The following is a 13,131-nucleotide window of genomic DNA, read 5'->3' on the forward strand; positions in this document are numbered from 1 at the left end:
TGTTGAGCTGTGAAGCTGCAGCTGCTAAAGATATTTACTGGAACAAGTCTGAGTAATTCCAGTACCAAGGGGGGGGTCTAAAGTCAGTCTCTGCCAAACGGGAGCTTTTGAGTCCTACTTTGTCATGCTTCTGTACTCCAATACCCAAGCTACCCAGCAGTGTCTAATAAGAGCTGATGATGAGCTACAAGACTGATTCCTTTCCATGCAGGCAAACAAGAAATGTCAAGCAGCACGTGGTGAAAAGGAGACAATGGTGATGGAAAACGTCCGAGGGGAGAAGCAGCCCCCGACCTCTGAGAGGAAAAGGAGATACTGGAGAGTGAGAGATGCAAAGCAAGGAATAGCAAAGTGTGCTGATAAAGTCAGCCAGCTCTCTCGGGAAAAGGAACGCTGCAGCAGCTCTACGAAACAGAGGTACTTGTGAAACAAAGGTGCTCTGCTGTGTGACCTGAGCGAAGGATGGAAAGCAGCATCAGAAGAACCGCACTGCTGGTTTGCTGCCGGGCTCAGTGGCAGAGGCCTGTTTTCACTTGAGGCTGCTGCAGAGCTGTGACAGCCCCTCTTCTCCAAGGGAAGGGGAGGAAGCTACTGAGTTCTCACTGTCATCTTTTGGAAGTTCCTTTTCATATTTCCCTGGCAATAGCAAATGATGGGAAACAACAGGGGCTTTTTCTGCCAAAACTGAAGAGACTGCTTGTTGCAGACGCCTGGATTGTGAGATGGCCCTTGGAGATTCCCAAATGGTGGGGATCCCCAAGAAACCTGTCCCTGGAGATGCCCACCAACGCTCCCCCAGCCATGACCCTGCGTCCTGGAAGTTTCAGCTCCTGGCCTGCCCTGAGGTGAGGGCATTAGACAAACATGTCCTGCAGCTGGCACCGAGGTACCTGCGGAGCGAGTGCAGCCAGATGCAGTGGCTGATGCTCAATGCCCTCATCACCACCTGCGACGAGCCCTCGAAGGTAGGCAGGGGGCAGCCGGCTGGAGCCATGCTGGGGGCGTGGGGCTGGGTGAGGGGAGCTGGGGGACATGCAGCTGGGGCTTGGCTGTGCTTTGGGAGCTCTGGCAGCTCCTGCCAGCCCTCCTGCCTCCCTGCTGGCCTCCCCAAGTCCCTTGTGGCAGGCCTTTGGCTTCTGGCTCCCGAGGCAGCAGCATGGGGTTGAAGCACTGGAGTGATTTTGGCAGTGCAGCTTTTCACGGCTTCACCACAAGCATCGTGTTGCACACAGGCCAAAAGCATGTGGATCCTGCAGGAAAGCCTCCTGGAGCTACTGCAGGACCTAGATGACGAGGTGGTCGAAACGAACCTCTCCTTGCTCAAAATGATGCTCCAGGCTGCCAACAGCCCAGTTTGCAGCACCCTCGTTCTGGAGCTGACTGGGAGGCTCCAGCCACTCTTTCACCACGTAAGGCTTTGTGCCCCCCACCACAGGCACTGGCTGCTGCCAGGAACCTTTGTGCTCTGTGCATTTTCAGAGCCATGCCCAGGTGGGCCTGCAGCAGCCGGTGCTGAGCTCTTGTCCTCTTTCTTTTCCACCAGACCACCAGCAGTGTGCAGCTGCTCTCCCTTGAGCTCTTCCAACGTCTGATGCAGTCTGTCAACAAAAAGGAAAGACAGCCGATGAAGACACGGGTGTATGAGAACGTGATCGAACTGCTCTGCCTCCTGCATGCCGAGAGCCCGGAGGTGGCAGAGGTGAGGATCTCTGACCTGCCCATGTCCCTGCGGGAGGTCCCCAGGGCCAGGGCCCGTCCTGTGCCCTGGGCAGCGGTAGCATCTCCCTGCTCTGTGTGTCTGCAGGCCTCTCGGGTAACCCTGCTTGGAGCTGCCGCCTTCCTGAAGAAGAGGAGGCTCAGAAAGCTCCTGGAGAAGAGGAAGACATTGGAAGTGGGCAATATCCCCTGTCCGTCTGCAGCTGTCAGGGTGCGGCAGCAGAGCCGCGCACTATGTGCAGCAGGCAGCGCGGTGCCTTTGGAGCCATCAGCAGCCCATACGAGAGGCGGCCGTCAGGTTCCTGGGTGAGACACAGCCCCTGTCCCTCCCTGCCCCGCTGCAGCTCGGCCCCAGCCCTGGCCAGGGAGAGCAGAGAGAGATGTCAGGAGCCCGGGGGGTATTCAGCACCTTCCGGCTGATGCCGTTGGGCCCGGCTCCCTCTGGGCTGTGGGAACAGCTGGGGGTTGCCCTGGCAGGAGGGGTTCCTGGGGTGAACACAGGCTCTGATCTCAGCTCTGTTCCTCTCTGTTGCAGCCCTTGAAAACCTGCCAGAAGACACCATCTCGTCAGTAGCAAACCTGGCAGCTCAAACGCAGTGCACCCTGAGAGATGCAGAGAGAGCAGCTCCCTCCAGACTCAGCCTGCGAGAGTGGCTCCGCAGGGCCTGGAGCAGATGGCCTTCTCTCTGGGCCCGTCGCTGACCGGGCAGCTGCAGCTCTGAGCGGGGCCCATGCCAGGGGCTATTCCATGAGCTCCTCCCTGTGCTCCATGGCAAACCTTGGACCTACCAGCAGTTTTCTTTTGCATCGTTGCTCAGTAGTTTAGACACCGAGTTTAGCACTTGGGTTTCTTCCAGTTTGTGTACGTTTGATTTTCTGGCTTTCTTCACCCTGTGAGAACCATTTTCTACAGCTGGAAACTCTTTGTTACCCTTCGTGTCAACAAACCTGGATTTGTTCCGTGTTGTTTGAGGGACGCAAAGTGCTTTGGTAAAAACAATAAAGCTCCGTCATCAAACCTTAACCAGTGCTCCCCATGTCTGGCCTGTCACGTCTCAAGCAGTAGCTCAAGAAGTCCCAGGGACGGACAGAGTTCTTCAAACAGCATGACAGAACCAAATATTTGTAGGTACAAATATGACTTGGACCAGCCAGCTTGAATAAAGATGGTGGGGACAAGTTAATGCAGCTGGCAAGCTACTTCCAACTATCAGAAACAGGTGCTGCAAGTTAATCAGTTGGGCCCTGGGTGATCACATGGGCAGAAGCAGCATATAAGGAAGTAGCCAGCCAAGGAAGGGTGGCTTTGAGTCCCTCTGTTGGTTGCACTGTGTTGGCTGTGTATGTGTCTGCAGGTGCATTACCCAGCCTCTCTACATATTTGAATGAATATTGCTTGCACCGTTACAACAGGAAGGTGTCCAAGTGGGTTTGGAAACCTCCCAAGAAGGAGCCTCCACACCCTCCCTGGGCAGCCTGGGCCAGGGCTCCCTCACCTCAACAGGAAAGAAGCTTTTCCTTAAGGGGAATTGTTTGTGTTACAGCTTTTGTTCAATACCCCCTGTCCTGTCACTGGACACTACAGGAAAAACCCTCCCTGCTGCCTCCTCTCCTTGGCATGCAGCTTTCAGCACTTGTAAGTATTAACGAGGTCCCCCCTCAGTCTCCTCCAAGCTGAACTGTCCAAAGTCCAGCAGCCTTTCCTCACAAGGAAGATGCTCCAGTCCCCTGAGCATCTGGGTGTCCCTGCACTGGCCTCTCTGCAGCAGTTCCCTGTCCCTCTGCAGCTGGGGAGCCCACAACTGGGCACAGGACTCCAGCTGAGGCCTCAGCACATGTGGCAGAGCAGAGGGGGAGCAGAAGCTCCCTGGCCCTGCTGCCCACACTCTGCTGGATGCCCCCAGGCTGCCATTAGCTTCTTGCCCACGAGGCCACGTTGCTGCTCACGTGCCGCAAAGTTTTTGGCTCTTGGCCTTAATAAACCTGCAGAGCTCAGCCAGTGCAACCCCCCTGCCAGAGCAGCACCACCTAGAGCAGGGCACTCAGGAACTCCTCCAGCTGGGTTGGAATGTCTCCAGAGAAGGAGCCTCCACAGCCCATCTGGGCAGCCCCTGCCAGTGCTCCCTCACCTCAACAGGGAACAACTTTGTCCTTGTGTCTCTTTGGAAGCTCTTCAGTTCCAGCTTGTTGCCCCTTGTCCTGTCACTGGCCATCCCTGAGCACAGCCTGGCTCCAGCCTCCTCACACCCACCCTTGATGCATCTGTAACCATTCCTGAGCTCACCCCTCAGGCTCCTCTCCTCCAAAACCCAGTTGTTGGCTGGTCACCAGTGTGTTCCCCAGGGCTCAGTGCTGGGCCCTGTTCTGTTTAACACCCTTCTCAATGATCTGGATGAGGGGATTGATGCTCCCTCGGTACATTTGCCAGGTAGAGTCAGGACCCTGAACTTTAAGAGAGTGGATGAGATCCCCTGGGAAACTGCCCTGAGGGACAAAGGAGGTGAGCAGAGCTGGGAGCTTCTGAAGGACGGTTTTTTGAGCCCAAGAGCTCCCTGCCGTGCCCAGGCCCCATGTGAGTGACTGCAGGCAGCCCTGCTGTGGGCTCTGCCAGGGCCTGCACTGGGAGAGGGAGCAGGCAGGGCTGAGCATCCCGCTGGTACAGGCACTGAGCCCTGAAGGAGGCTGAAGCTGGTCACATCTCAAAGAGCAGTTCTCAGCTGGCCTGTGCTCGGGGGCCAGGGCTGGAAGTGGCTGGTCTAAGGGTCTGGAAGTGGTGTCAGGGGACAGGTTCTCCTGTCTGTTCAAGCAACAACCAGCTGGGCTGCATCTGGGAAGTCACAAATCACGTTTGAGGGCACTTGTGGGCATGGAGATGTTCTACAGGGCCCAAGAATCTCTTGCATGTGTTCTCCTGTGGGGCTCAGGGATGCTGCCAGTCCTGCAAAGGCTTCAGCAGAGCTCTTGTCCTCCACACAAAGGCGGGAAGCACTTGGTTGGGGTTTTTAATACAAAGTACATAGGTGTCGTGGTTTGGCCCAGCCAGCACAGAGGCACCACGACAGCCTCTCGCTCGGTGCCCCCATCCACCCCCACCCTCGTCAGGATGGCAGAGGCCCCAGAGAAAAGGGAGGAGGAAGAGAAGCAAGGTTGTTGTGGATGGAGACAAGGGCAGGGAGGGCTGGCTGCCCGTTACGGTTCCCGGCAAAACAGGCTCCAGTGCTCGACTGAGAGAGGAAAGGAGGAAAGTTTATTCTGCTACCAACATGAAACAGAACGGAACAAAAGCAAAAAGGGAGCAGGATGATGAGAAAATGACAACCACGGGACACAGTCCTTGGGGAACATCTCTGGCGTGGATTCTTCACACCTCCTCTCTTTCCTCACTGACCTTGGAGTCCGCGTGGTTGTTTCTCTCACTCTTCCCACTCCTTGCATCGCCAGCAGACAGAGAAGAAGGAGGGACAGGAGGAGGAAGAAACAGGAAGAACCGTCATTTTCCAGCTTCTCCAAAAGTGATGGTGGAGGCGGCTCATTGGCTCAGCCCCAGCAGTGGGGCTGGCTCAGAGCTGGGCAGGGTTTCCAGCGACTTCTTACAGGAGCCATCTTTACAGCCCCTTCCCCCTTCCCAGAAACGGCTGTCATGTCAAACCCTGACCACAAAACATCAAACTCAGTCACTTTCCCCAGCAGAGACGTACCGGCGCTTGGCTTGGAAGCACCAGCAGCACTTGGCAAACAAGCTCCGCAGCGAGCGCTGCTGCCTTGCAGACGGCAGGATCCAGCGGGTCTGAGTGGCCAGGCAGCAGATGGAGGGCTCGGGGTCTGTCTGCAGGGCCTGGAGGGCTGTGGCAGAAGGAGAAAGGGCCGGGATGAACCCCCGTGGCTTGTGTATGGCCGCCCCGGGCAGCCCCTCCAGACCCTGCCGGCCCCACGCGGCTCTCGCCCTGGCAGCAGGAGCACGTGGCACCAGGGCATGTGCTGGGAGCTGCTGCTCAGGAAGGCCTCAGAGCTCCCAAGCCTCTCCTCTGCCCTGCCAGCGTTTCCCTGGGGCAGAGCAAGGAAGGGCCGTCCCAGCCCCAGCCGTACTCACCGCAGTGGATCTCTCTCAGCCTCTCCTCGCTCCTGTCCCTGGAGAATCGCGCAGCAACCCCTGAGCAGAGAGCCCCGTCAGAGCTGCTGCCGCCCAGCACGTCCCCAGCTGCCCCTCGCTGCCGGCAGCAGCGGGGCCGGGCTGCCAGGAGAGGGGCTCTGGGGGCTGCAACTCACCCACAAACCTGATGGCCGCCGCTCGCACGCTGCCCTGCGAGTCCTGGAGGTACCGCAGGCTCTGCTGCAGGTACATGTCAGCTCTTCGCCTGTCCTTCCTCACCTGGAGAGAGTAAGAGGCTGGGATGGACCCTCCACTGCCGGCCAGAGCAGTCCCTTCTCCCGCTGATCCCCTTCCCAGCCCGGGCACGGCCATCTCCCCAGCAGAGGCCTGTGGGGCCGAGGTACGGAGCCGCAGGCAGAGGCGGCTCTGGGGTGCCAAGACCCCTCTGCCCATCTGTCCGGGCTGCCAAAAGGACTGGGGTCTCCTCCAGCGGCCTGCGGGGTGGGGAGGGGAGCGTGGCTGGAGAAGAGCCCCTGGGGCCTCTGTGCTGGAGGGCTCCAGGCTGCGGGCCCGGGCCTTTGTCCTCACCAGGCACTCTGGGATCCTCCACGAGTCCTCGGAGCCGATGAAGCGCGTGGGCTTTTTGCACCGCAGGACGTCCATCACAGCCAGGAGGGTGTGCTGAGCCACCTGCAGAGCAGCAGAGGATGGGAACTGGCATCACGGCTTGGGGAAGGAGAGCCGGCGTCCCGCTCCTCTTGGCCAGGCGGCCTGCTGTTCCCAGCCCCGTATGGGGAGAGGCAGAGCCCGAGCGGGGGGCAGTGCCCGGGGCAGGGACATGGGGCAGCCAGCACCGCAGCTGCCTGGTGCTGCCGGCCAGCAGCAGCGAGATCCCGGAGAGCTGAGGGGCCGTCCCAGAGACACTGGGGCGGGCCGGAGCCAGCGGCACCTGCCAGGGGCACGTCCAGGGGCCTTTAGGCCACTAAAGGCCTGGGCTGCTCTGGGCAGATGGACCCCACCGGCCGCACCCCTGGGGAAATCAGGAAAGCCCATGGGGTGCATTCAGGCCCCGGGTGGCCACGGGCAGTGGCTGCTGAGAGCTGCTGCGCCAGGGCAGGCAGGGTGGGCAACGTCCGTGCCAGCTGCCAGCAGCCCCCACCCATGAGCCTCGGCCACCCCCGGGGTCTCTTCTCCCCCTTCCCCGCATCGCCGGCCCGCTTTGCAATCTGTACCTCGGCCACGCTCTCACAATGGTCGCTGCTGCGGAAGTAGAGCGGGACCAGCGCCCTCCTCAAATGGCTCTTCATCTTCTTCATGTCCTGGCGCTCCACAGTCCCCACCAGCTCTTGGAAGAAGCTGATGGAGAGCTGCCGCAGCTGGAGGCACTCCTGGCAGAGAGGAGGGCAGGGCAGGATGAGCAGAAGCACGAGGGAGGCCGATGGGAGGGGAGATGCTCTGGGCTCAGCTCCCACAGAGGCCTTACGTCGTCAAAGAGCGGCAGCAGCGGCTCCAAGAGCTGGACGGCGATGCAGCTGGCGAGCTGTCCCTCCAGGTGAAACATCACGTTCTGCAGGACAGCCAGGGCCCGAGCCCTCACCTCCATGTTGGCATCCTGCAGCGTCTCTGCAATATCTGGCAGCAGGAACACCATTTCTTTTGCCTGGGTGAAGCAGAGATTTCCTGTGAGGCGGGGCAAAGACCACCCACCCTGGCCAACGTGCTCTGGCCGCTGAGCACCAGGCTCCCCCCGGCTCCCGGCACAGGAGTCGCTGCAGCGGGCTCCTGGCTGGTGGTGGCCGTGGCAGGCAGAGGAGCAGGGCCAGGGGAGGGCAGCAGAGACTCCCTGTGCGCTGCTCAGCCGCTGCTTTGTCCAACCACCCCAGCGGGGCAGATGGCTGGGGAACCCTGACCCTGGAAAGCTCCCCAGGCACCCACCAGCCCCGTCCACGGCAGGAAGGGCGCTTGGAGCCGTCCCCCCGCCTCCTGACCCCCAGCCAGGGCTAAACCTCCGTGTGGGCCAACGTGGCTCCACTCGACACCTCGCTCACCGTCTGATGTCTCCGTGAGAGGGCGCGGAGACCCGCGAGCACCAACACGCGGTTCTCCCTCATCTCTGGGCTCCTCAGGTACTTCTGGAGCAGCTGCAGGAGGTCAGTGCTCTTCCCTTCAGCGTCGAACTCTTGCACCTGAGACAAAGAGACAAAGTGGTGAGAGAGGGGCAGAGCCTGTGGGGCTCCTGCTTCCCACGGGCAGCTCGGAGCAGGGTCCCGGGGCAGCCCTGCCCGCGCAGGACCGCACGGCAGCTTTGCCCACTCCTCCTGCCCTCTGACCATCAGCAGCCTCTTGTCCTCAGCCAGGGCTGGTTCCTTACCATCTGCTTCACGTCCTTGGTCTGCTGCTCCTCAGGGCCCAGCTGCCGGTTCCAATCGTCAGCGACATCCAGCAGCTTGTGGAAGAAGTCCGGCAGTGCCACGTCCTGGAGCAGCAGCGTCTCCCACATGGCCAGGCCGGCGCTGCCAAGTCCAGAGCATTTGGTCAGCGGGGCTGTCACGCAGCCCTGGCCCTGCCCAAGGCCCCTGGCCCGTGGGCAAGCAGGAGAAGGCTGAGGGGAGGGGGTTCCCCGTGGGGCAGGGAGGAGCGTGGTGGCTGGCAAGTGTGCAGGGGCGGTGGGCCCTGCTCCTCGGGGCTGGGGGGGCTGATACCTGTCAGACAGTGGGATTTGGCTGGACATGCTGTTAACCAGCGCCCTGGGGTAGCTGTGGGCCAGCGGGACAATCAGGCCCATCAGGCTCCGCCGGGCTGCCAGTTTGCTGGTGTTCTCCAAGCTCTTGTGGATGGAGCTGACGACGTCTGACACCTGGAGGGGACACGGACTGTCTGGAGCGCGGCCCTTTCCTCAGCTGCCCCTTCCCACCCCTCTCGGAGAGGCAAGGCAAGGCAAAAGCAGGAGCAAAGGCCTCGAGGGCAGGGCAGCTCAGCCAGAGGCTACTTACATCACCCATCCAGGAGTCAGGCTCTCTCATGGCCTCGTTCAGCACCCTCCTGGCCCCCTGCTCGTCTTCGGTGCTGGTGTCCTGCATGGCTTCGATGGCCGCCAAGACGGACCTTCTCTTCTGCAAATGTGATACAGGACCTAGCAGAGGAGGAAGAGCAGGGAGGGCTGTAGAGCAGAGCTGCAGGCAGGAGTGGGCAGAGGAAGGAGCTCTGCCCTTTGTCCCCATGCCCCCTTCCTGGGCACAGCCTCCCCGGGGCTCTCGGAGACAGAGGCTGCGATGCTGGAGCCCCTCACTCACCCGTTTCCAATGGCTCAGAACTCCCGTTCATCTCACACACCAAGTCTTCCCATTTCACCCTGTGCTTGAGTTTCTTTTTCTTAGTGCAGGGAGCCTCATCCTCCTTCCCAGCTCCCTTCGAGGCTGACTCCACGCTCCTGTGGGATGCTGGAATGGGTTCAGAGCGGGAATGGCGAAGCCATCGCGAAGCGACTCGTCTCTTGGAGTTTGTCAGGGACTGTGTCAAAGAGAAGCTGCGGTGGCTCAGGGCGCTCTTCAGCTCCCTGCTCCTGACCTGCCCCATGGCTGTCTCAACAGACACTGGCTGGGGCAGGCGGCTGCTGCCAAAGGCCCTGCGCTGGGGGTGACGTCACAAAGGGCCCCGTTCTGAGCTGCCGCCCAGTGTGGGGCACGGGAAGGGGGGTGGCATCATGGGGGCACGGGAAGGGGGGTGGAATCATGGGGGCACGGGAAGGGGGGATGGCATCATGGGGGGCACGGGAAGGGGGGATGGCATCATGTGGGGCACAGGAAGGGGGGATGGCATCATGTGGGGCACGGGAAGGGGGATGACATCATGTGGGGCACGGGAAGGGGGGTGGAATCATGGGGGGCACAGGAAGGGGGGATGGCATCATGTGGGGCACGGGAAGGGGGATGGCATCATGTGGGGCACGGGAAGGGGGGATGGCATCATGGGGGGCACGGGAAGGGGCAAGGGGGATGGCATCATGGGGGGCACCTGGCTTTGGAATTAAACTTGAGGCTGTGAACTCTGAAATTAGGGTTTGTGTCTGAAAGTGATGCTTTGGTCCTGAAACCTAAGGTTTGCACCCTCAACACGAGTCCTGGGAGGTGCAACGAGAGGCTTTGGCCATGAAACAGTTGAAGTATTCTATGCTAACCAAGTAATTTGGACATGCAGAAAGGTATTCCGGGCCCTTGAAAGTATGGCTTGGAAGTTGGAAATGAGGGCTTCAACCCTAAAAAGAGACTTTGGAGCATCCAGATGCTGCTGTCAAGCCAGGAATCAAAGCTCTGGACCCTGCAATGAGGCTGTGAGCCTTCCAACACAGGTGTTAAGATCCTCCTGTCACACCAGAAATACAGAGGAGAGAAAATACAAAATCAAACCCAAATCCCACAGTAAAAAGCATTTTCAAAATGAAACAAAATATTTGATCATAGAACCACAGAGTTTCAAGGGCTGGAAGGGACCTGGAAAGCTCATCCAGTGCAACCCCCCAGCCAGGGCAGCACCACCTAGAGCAGGGCACACAGGAACCAGCTGGGTTGGAATGTCTACAGAGAAGGAGCCTCCGCAGCCCATCTGGGCAGCCCCTGCCAGTGCTCCCTCACCTCAGCAGGGAAAAACTAATCCAATCAGTTTAAAGGTCATAGCAGAACAAAGCACACTTTGTCGTGATGTGTGCTGCCTGCTGGGAGCCAAGATCTGCAGAGTGGCTGAGAGTGTGCCACGTCTCGTCAGGGACGTGGGCTGCTGTCCTCTCCTCCTCTTCCACGTGGGGCTGAATGATGGAATGAGCCATGGCATTTCCAGAATGGGTTTGGTTCCCTCAGTTAAATCCATTCCTTCAGGTGCCTTCAGTTGCCTGAGTCACGTCAGTGACTGACCCCTGCAGCCCAGTGACACTCCTGTGTGGCGTGTGGAATCCAACTGTACATGTGTGGAAGGGAGATGGGAGACACATGCCCTTGTAATCACAGTAATAATAGGCACAAGAAGCTTATTCTAAGAAGTGATCTCTACAACTTTCCTGTTGGTCTTTGTTGCGTCTTTTTCTCATGATCAACATTCAAAGTCATTTTGAACAAGCCATCCATTTAAAAAGCTTTATTTCCTTCAAGAGATCATCTCCCAGTCATGCTCTCCAAATTGGACCAAGGGCTCTCTTGACCTTGACACGGGCTGAAGTGTGAGGGAGGCCTGGCCCAGGCTGCCCAGGGAGGGTGTGGAGGCTCCTTCTTGGGAGGTTTCCAACCCCACCTGGACATGTTCCTGTGCCCCTGATTGAGGGGAACCTGCTTGAGCAGGGCTTGGGCTGGATGAGCTCTGCAGGGCCCTTCCAGCCCCCACCACGCTGGGACTCTCTGGCTGTCAAATCCCCGTTTCACTGCCATTCAATCCCTGCATCCAGTCACCTGAGGACCCCTTGATTTTCATTCCTTCATGAATTGCCATTAGAGCACTGTTTGAGCATTAACAAAGGCCTCTTAGTGAACCCCAAAAGGATGACTCCTGTTAACCCTTCCCGTGCCACAGCCCTCCTGTCACAGCTCCAAGGCCCTTGTCCCGGGCACACAGCAGCAGACACAGCAAGTGCCGCTGTGACCGAGAGAGGGGCCGTGGCAGATGCAGGAGCCTGACCCAGGAAGGGACCGACACCAGCCGAGCCGCAGGGGAGGTTCCAGAGAGCAGCGCAGGGCCTGGCACAGGGACTGGTCCCCCCGCGGGTCCCCGTCGCCATGGACACGGGGCCCGTCCCGCCCGGCGCCGTGTCACAACGGGCCCGTGTCACAAGGCGACACTTCCAGAGCCAGGGTGGCCGTGGCCCTGCAGTGTCTGACGAGGCGGCGACGGGAGAGGACAGGAGCAGGCAGCTGCCCGGGAGACCCCCAGCGCAGCTCCTGGCTTTGCCTGCCGCCCCCGGCAGCCCCACGCTGCTGGGCCTTTGTTTGCCTTCAGCTGCCCTCCCCTCTTCCCCACACGTGCCTCTATCTGCAGGATAGCACTGAGACCGCCCTGGGACAGCCTGGGAGGAGGAGTGGGCTCCTCACAGCATGGAGGAGAGACCCCCCAGCCACCCCTGGACAGAGAGGAAGGAGGAGTGGGCTCCTCACAGCATGGAGGAGAGACCCCCCAGCCGCCCCAGAACAGCCAGGGAGGAGAAACGGGCTCACAGCATGGAGCAGAGACCCCCCAGCCACCCCAGGACAGTGAGCAAGGAGGATGGGGCTCCCCACAGCATGGAGCAGAGACCCCCCAGCCGCCCCAGGACTGCCTGGGAGGAAGATGGGGCTTCTCAAAGGACTGAGGAGAGACCCCTCAGCCGCCCCAAAACTGCCTGGGAGGAGGATGGAGCTTCTCAAAGGACTGAGAAGAGACCCCCCAGCCGCCCCAGGACTGCCAGGAAGGAGGATGGAGCTTCTCAAAGGATTGAGGAGAGACCCCCCAGCCGCCCCAGGACTGCCTGGGAGGAGGACAGGGCTCCTCAGGAGAGCAGGTCTCTGCCGAAGCCCTACGAGGTGTCGGAGGTGCAGGTGCTGTGGACAGGTGAGTGAGGGGCTCCGAGGGCTGGGCAGGCCGGGGCCAGCGAGCACGGCCGGCTCTGTGCCGGGAGCCCGTTTCTGTGGCTCGCTGGCAGCAGCCGTCCCGTGGGCACGGGGCACGGCGGGGCTGCAATGCCAGGGCTGCTCGGGGCTGGCAGCTGGCCGCAGCACAGCCTCCCCCTGCTCAGCTACGACGAATGTCCAGCTCTTTCCACCCTTTGGGGAGGTGGTTGGCAAGGCTGATGAATCCCACTGACCCTTGTCTACACGCCATGTAGGCGAGACGCTGCCAGAGGAGCATCCAGAGGATGAAGCGCTCCAGACAGAAGAGGATTCTGTGAGTGCCGCCTCTCCTTCTTCCAGCAGCAGCAGCAGCATCAGCTTTGTGACTGAGGTACTGAGCTTTGGTCTCGCTGGGTCTCCTGTCCGTGGCACTGTCAGGATGCTGCTGTGAGCAGAGGGGCCCAGAGTCGCCTGGGGAGAGGGCGGCTGCTGTCCCCGAGCAGGGACTGTCTGAGGGTGGCACTGCAGTGTCCCAGGCAGAGCTGCAGACCTCCTGGCCACCAGCCAGCCCTGCTTCTCTGCCTGGCAAACACACGCTGCCCGTGATCCCAGCTTTCCTGCTCCCTCCCCCTGGGGATCCTCCATCCTGCAGAGGCTGCAGCCCCTGCTGCCAGCTTTCCTGGGTGCTGCTGCCAGCACTGCCCGGCACCTCTTGCCAGAGCTGCTCGTGCTGCTCAGCTGAGCAGCACCATGGGGGTG

The 13,131-nt window shown here is 60.2% G+C and overlaps 1 protein-coding gene across 1 annotated transcript; it reads left to right on the forward strand.

Annotated features, from left to right (window-relative positions):
* The first annotated feature begins 218 nt into the window (after positions 1 to 218).
* LOC133626637 (uncharacterized) lies at positions 219 to 2,290 on the forward strand. Its single transcript, XM_062006990.1, has 6 exons — positions 219 to 417; positions 707 to 965; positions 1,233 to 1,409; positions 1,544 to 1,699; positions 1,805 to 1,927; positions 2,252 to 2,290. The coding sequence occupies exons 1-6, from the start codon at positions 254 to 256 to the stop codon at positions 2,288 to 2,290; spliced, it is 918 nt and encodes a 305-aa protein (XP_061862974.1). The 5' UTR covers positions 219 to 253.
* The last annotated feature ends 10,841 nt before the right edge of the window (positions 2,291 to 13,131 follow it).

Source organism: Colius striatus, chromosome 13, assembly GCF_028858725.1.
Source record: "Colius striatus isolate bColStr4 chromosome 13, bColStr4.1.hap1, whole genome shotgun sequence".
Lineage (NCBI taxonomy): Eukaryota > Metazoa > Chordata > Aves > Coliiformes > Coliidae > Colius > Colius striatus.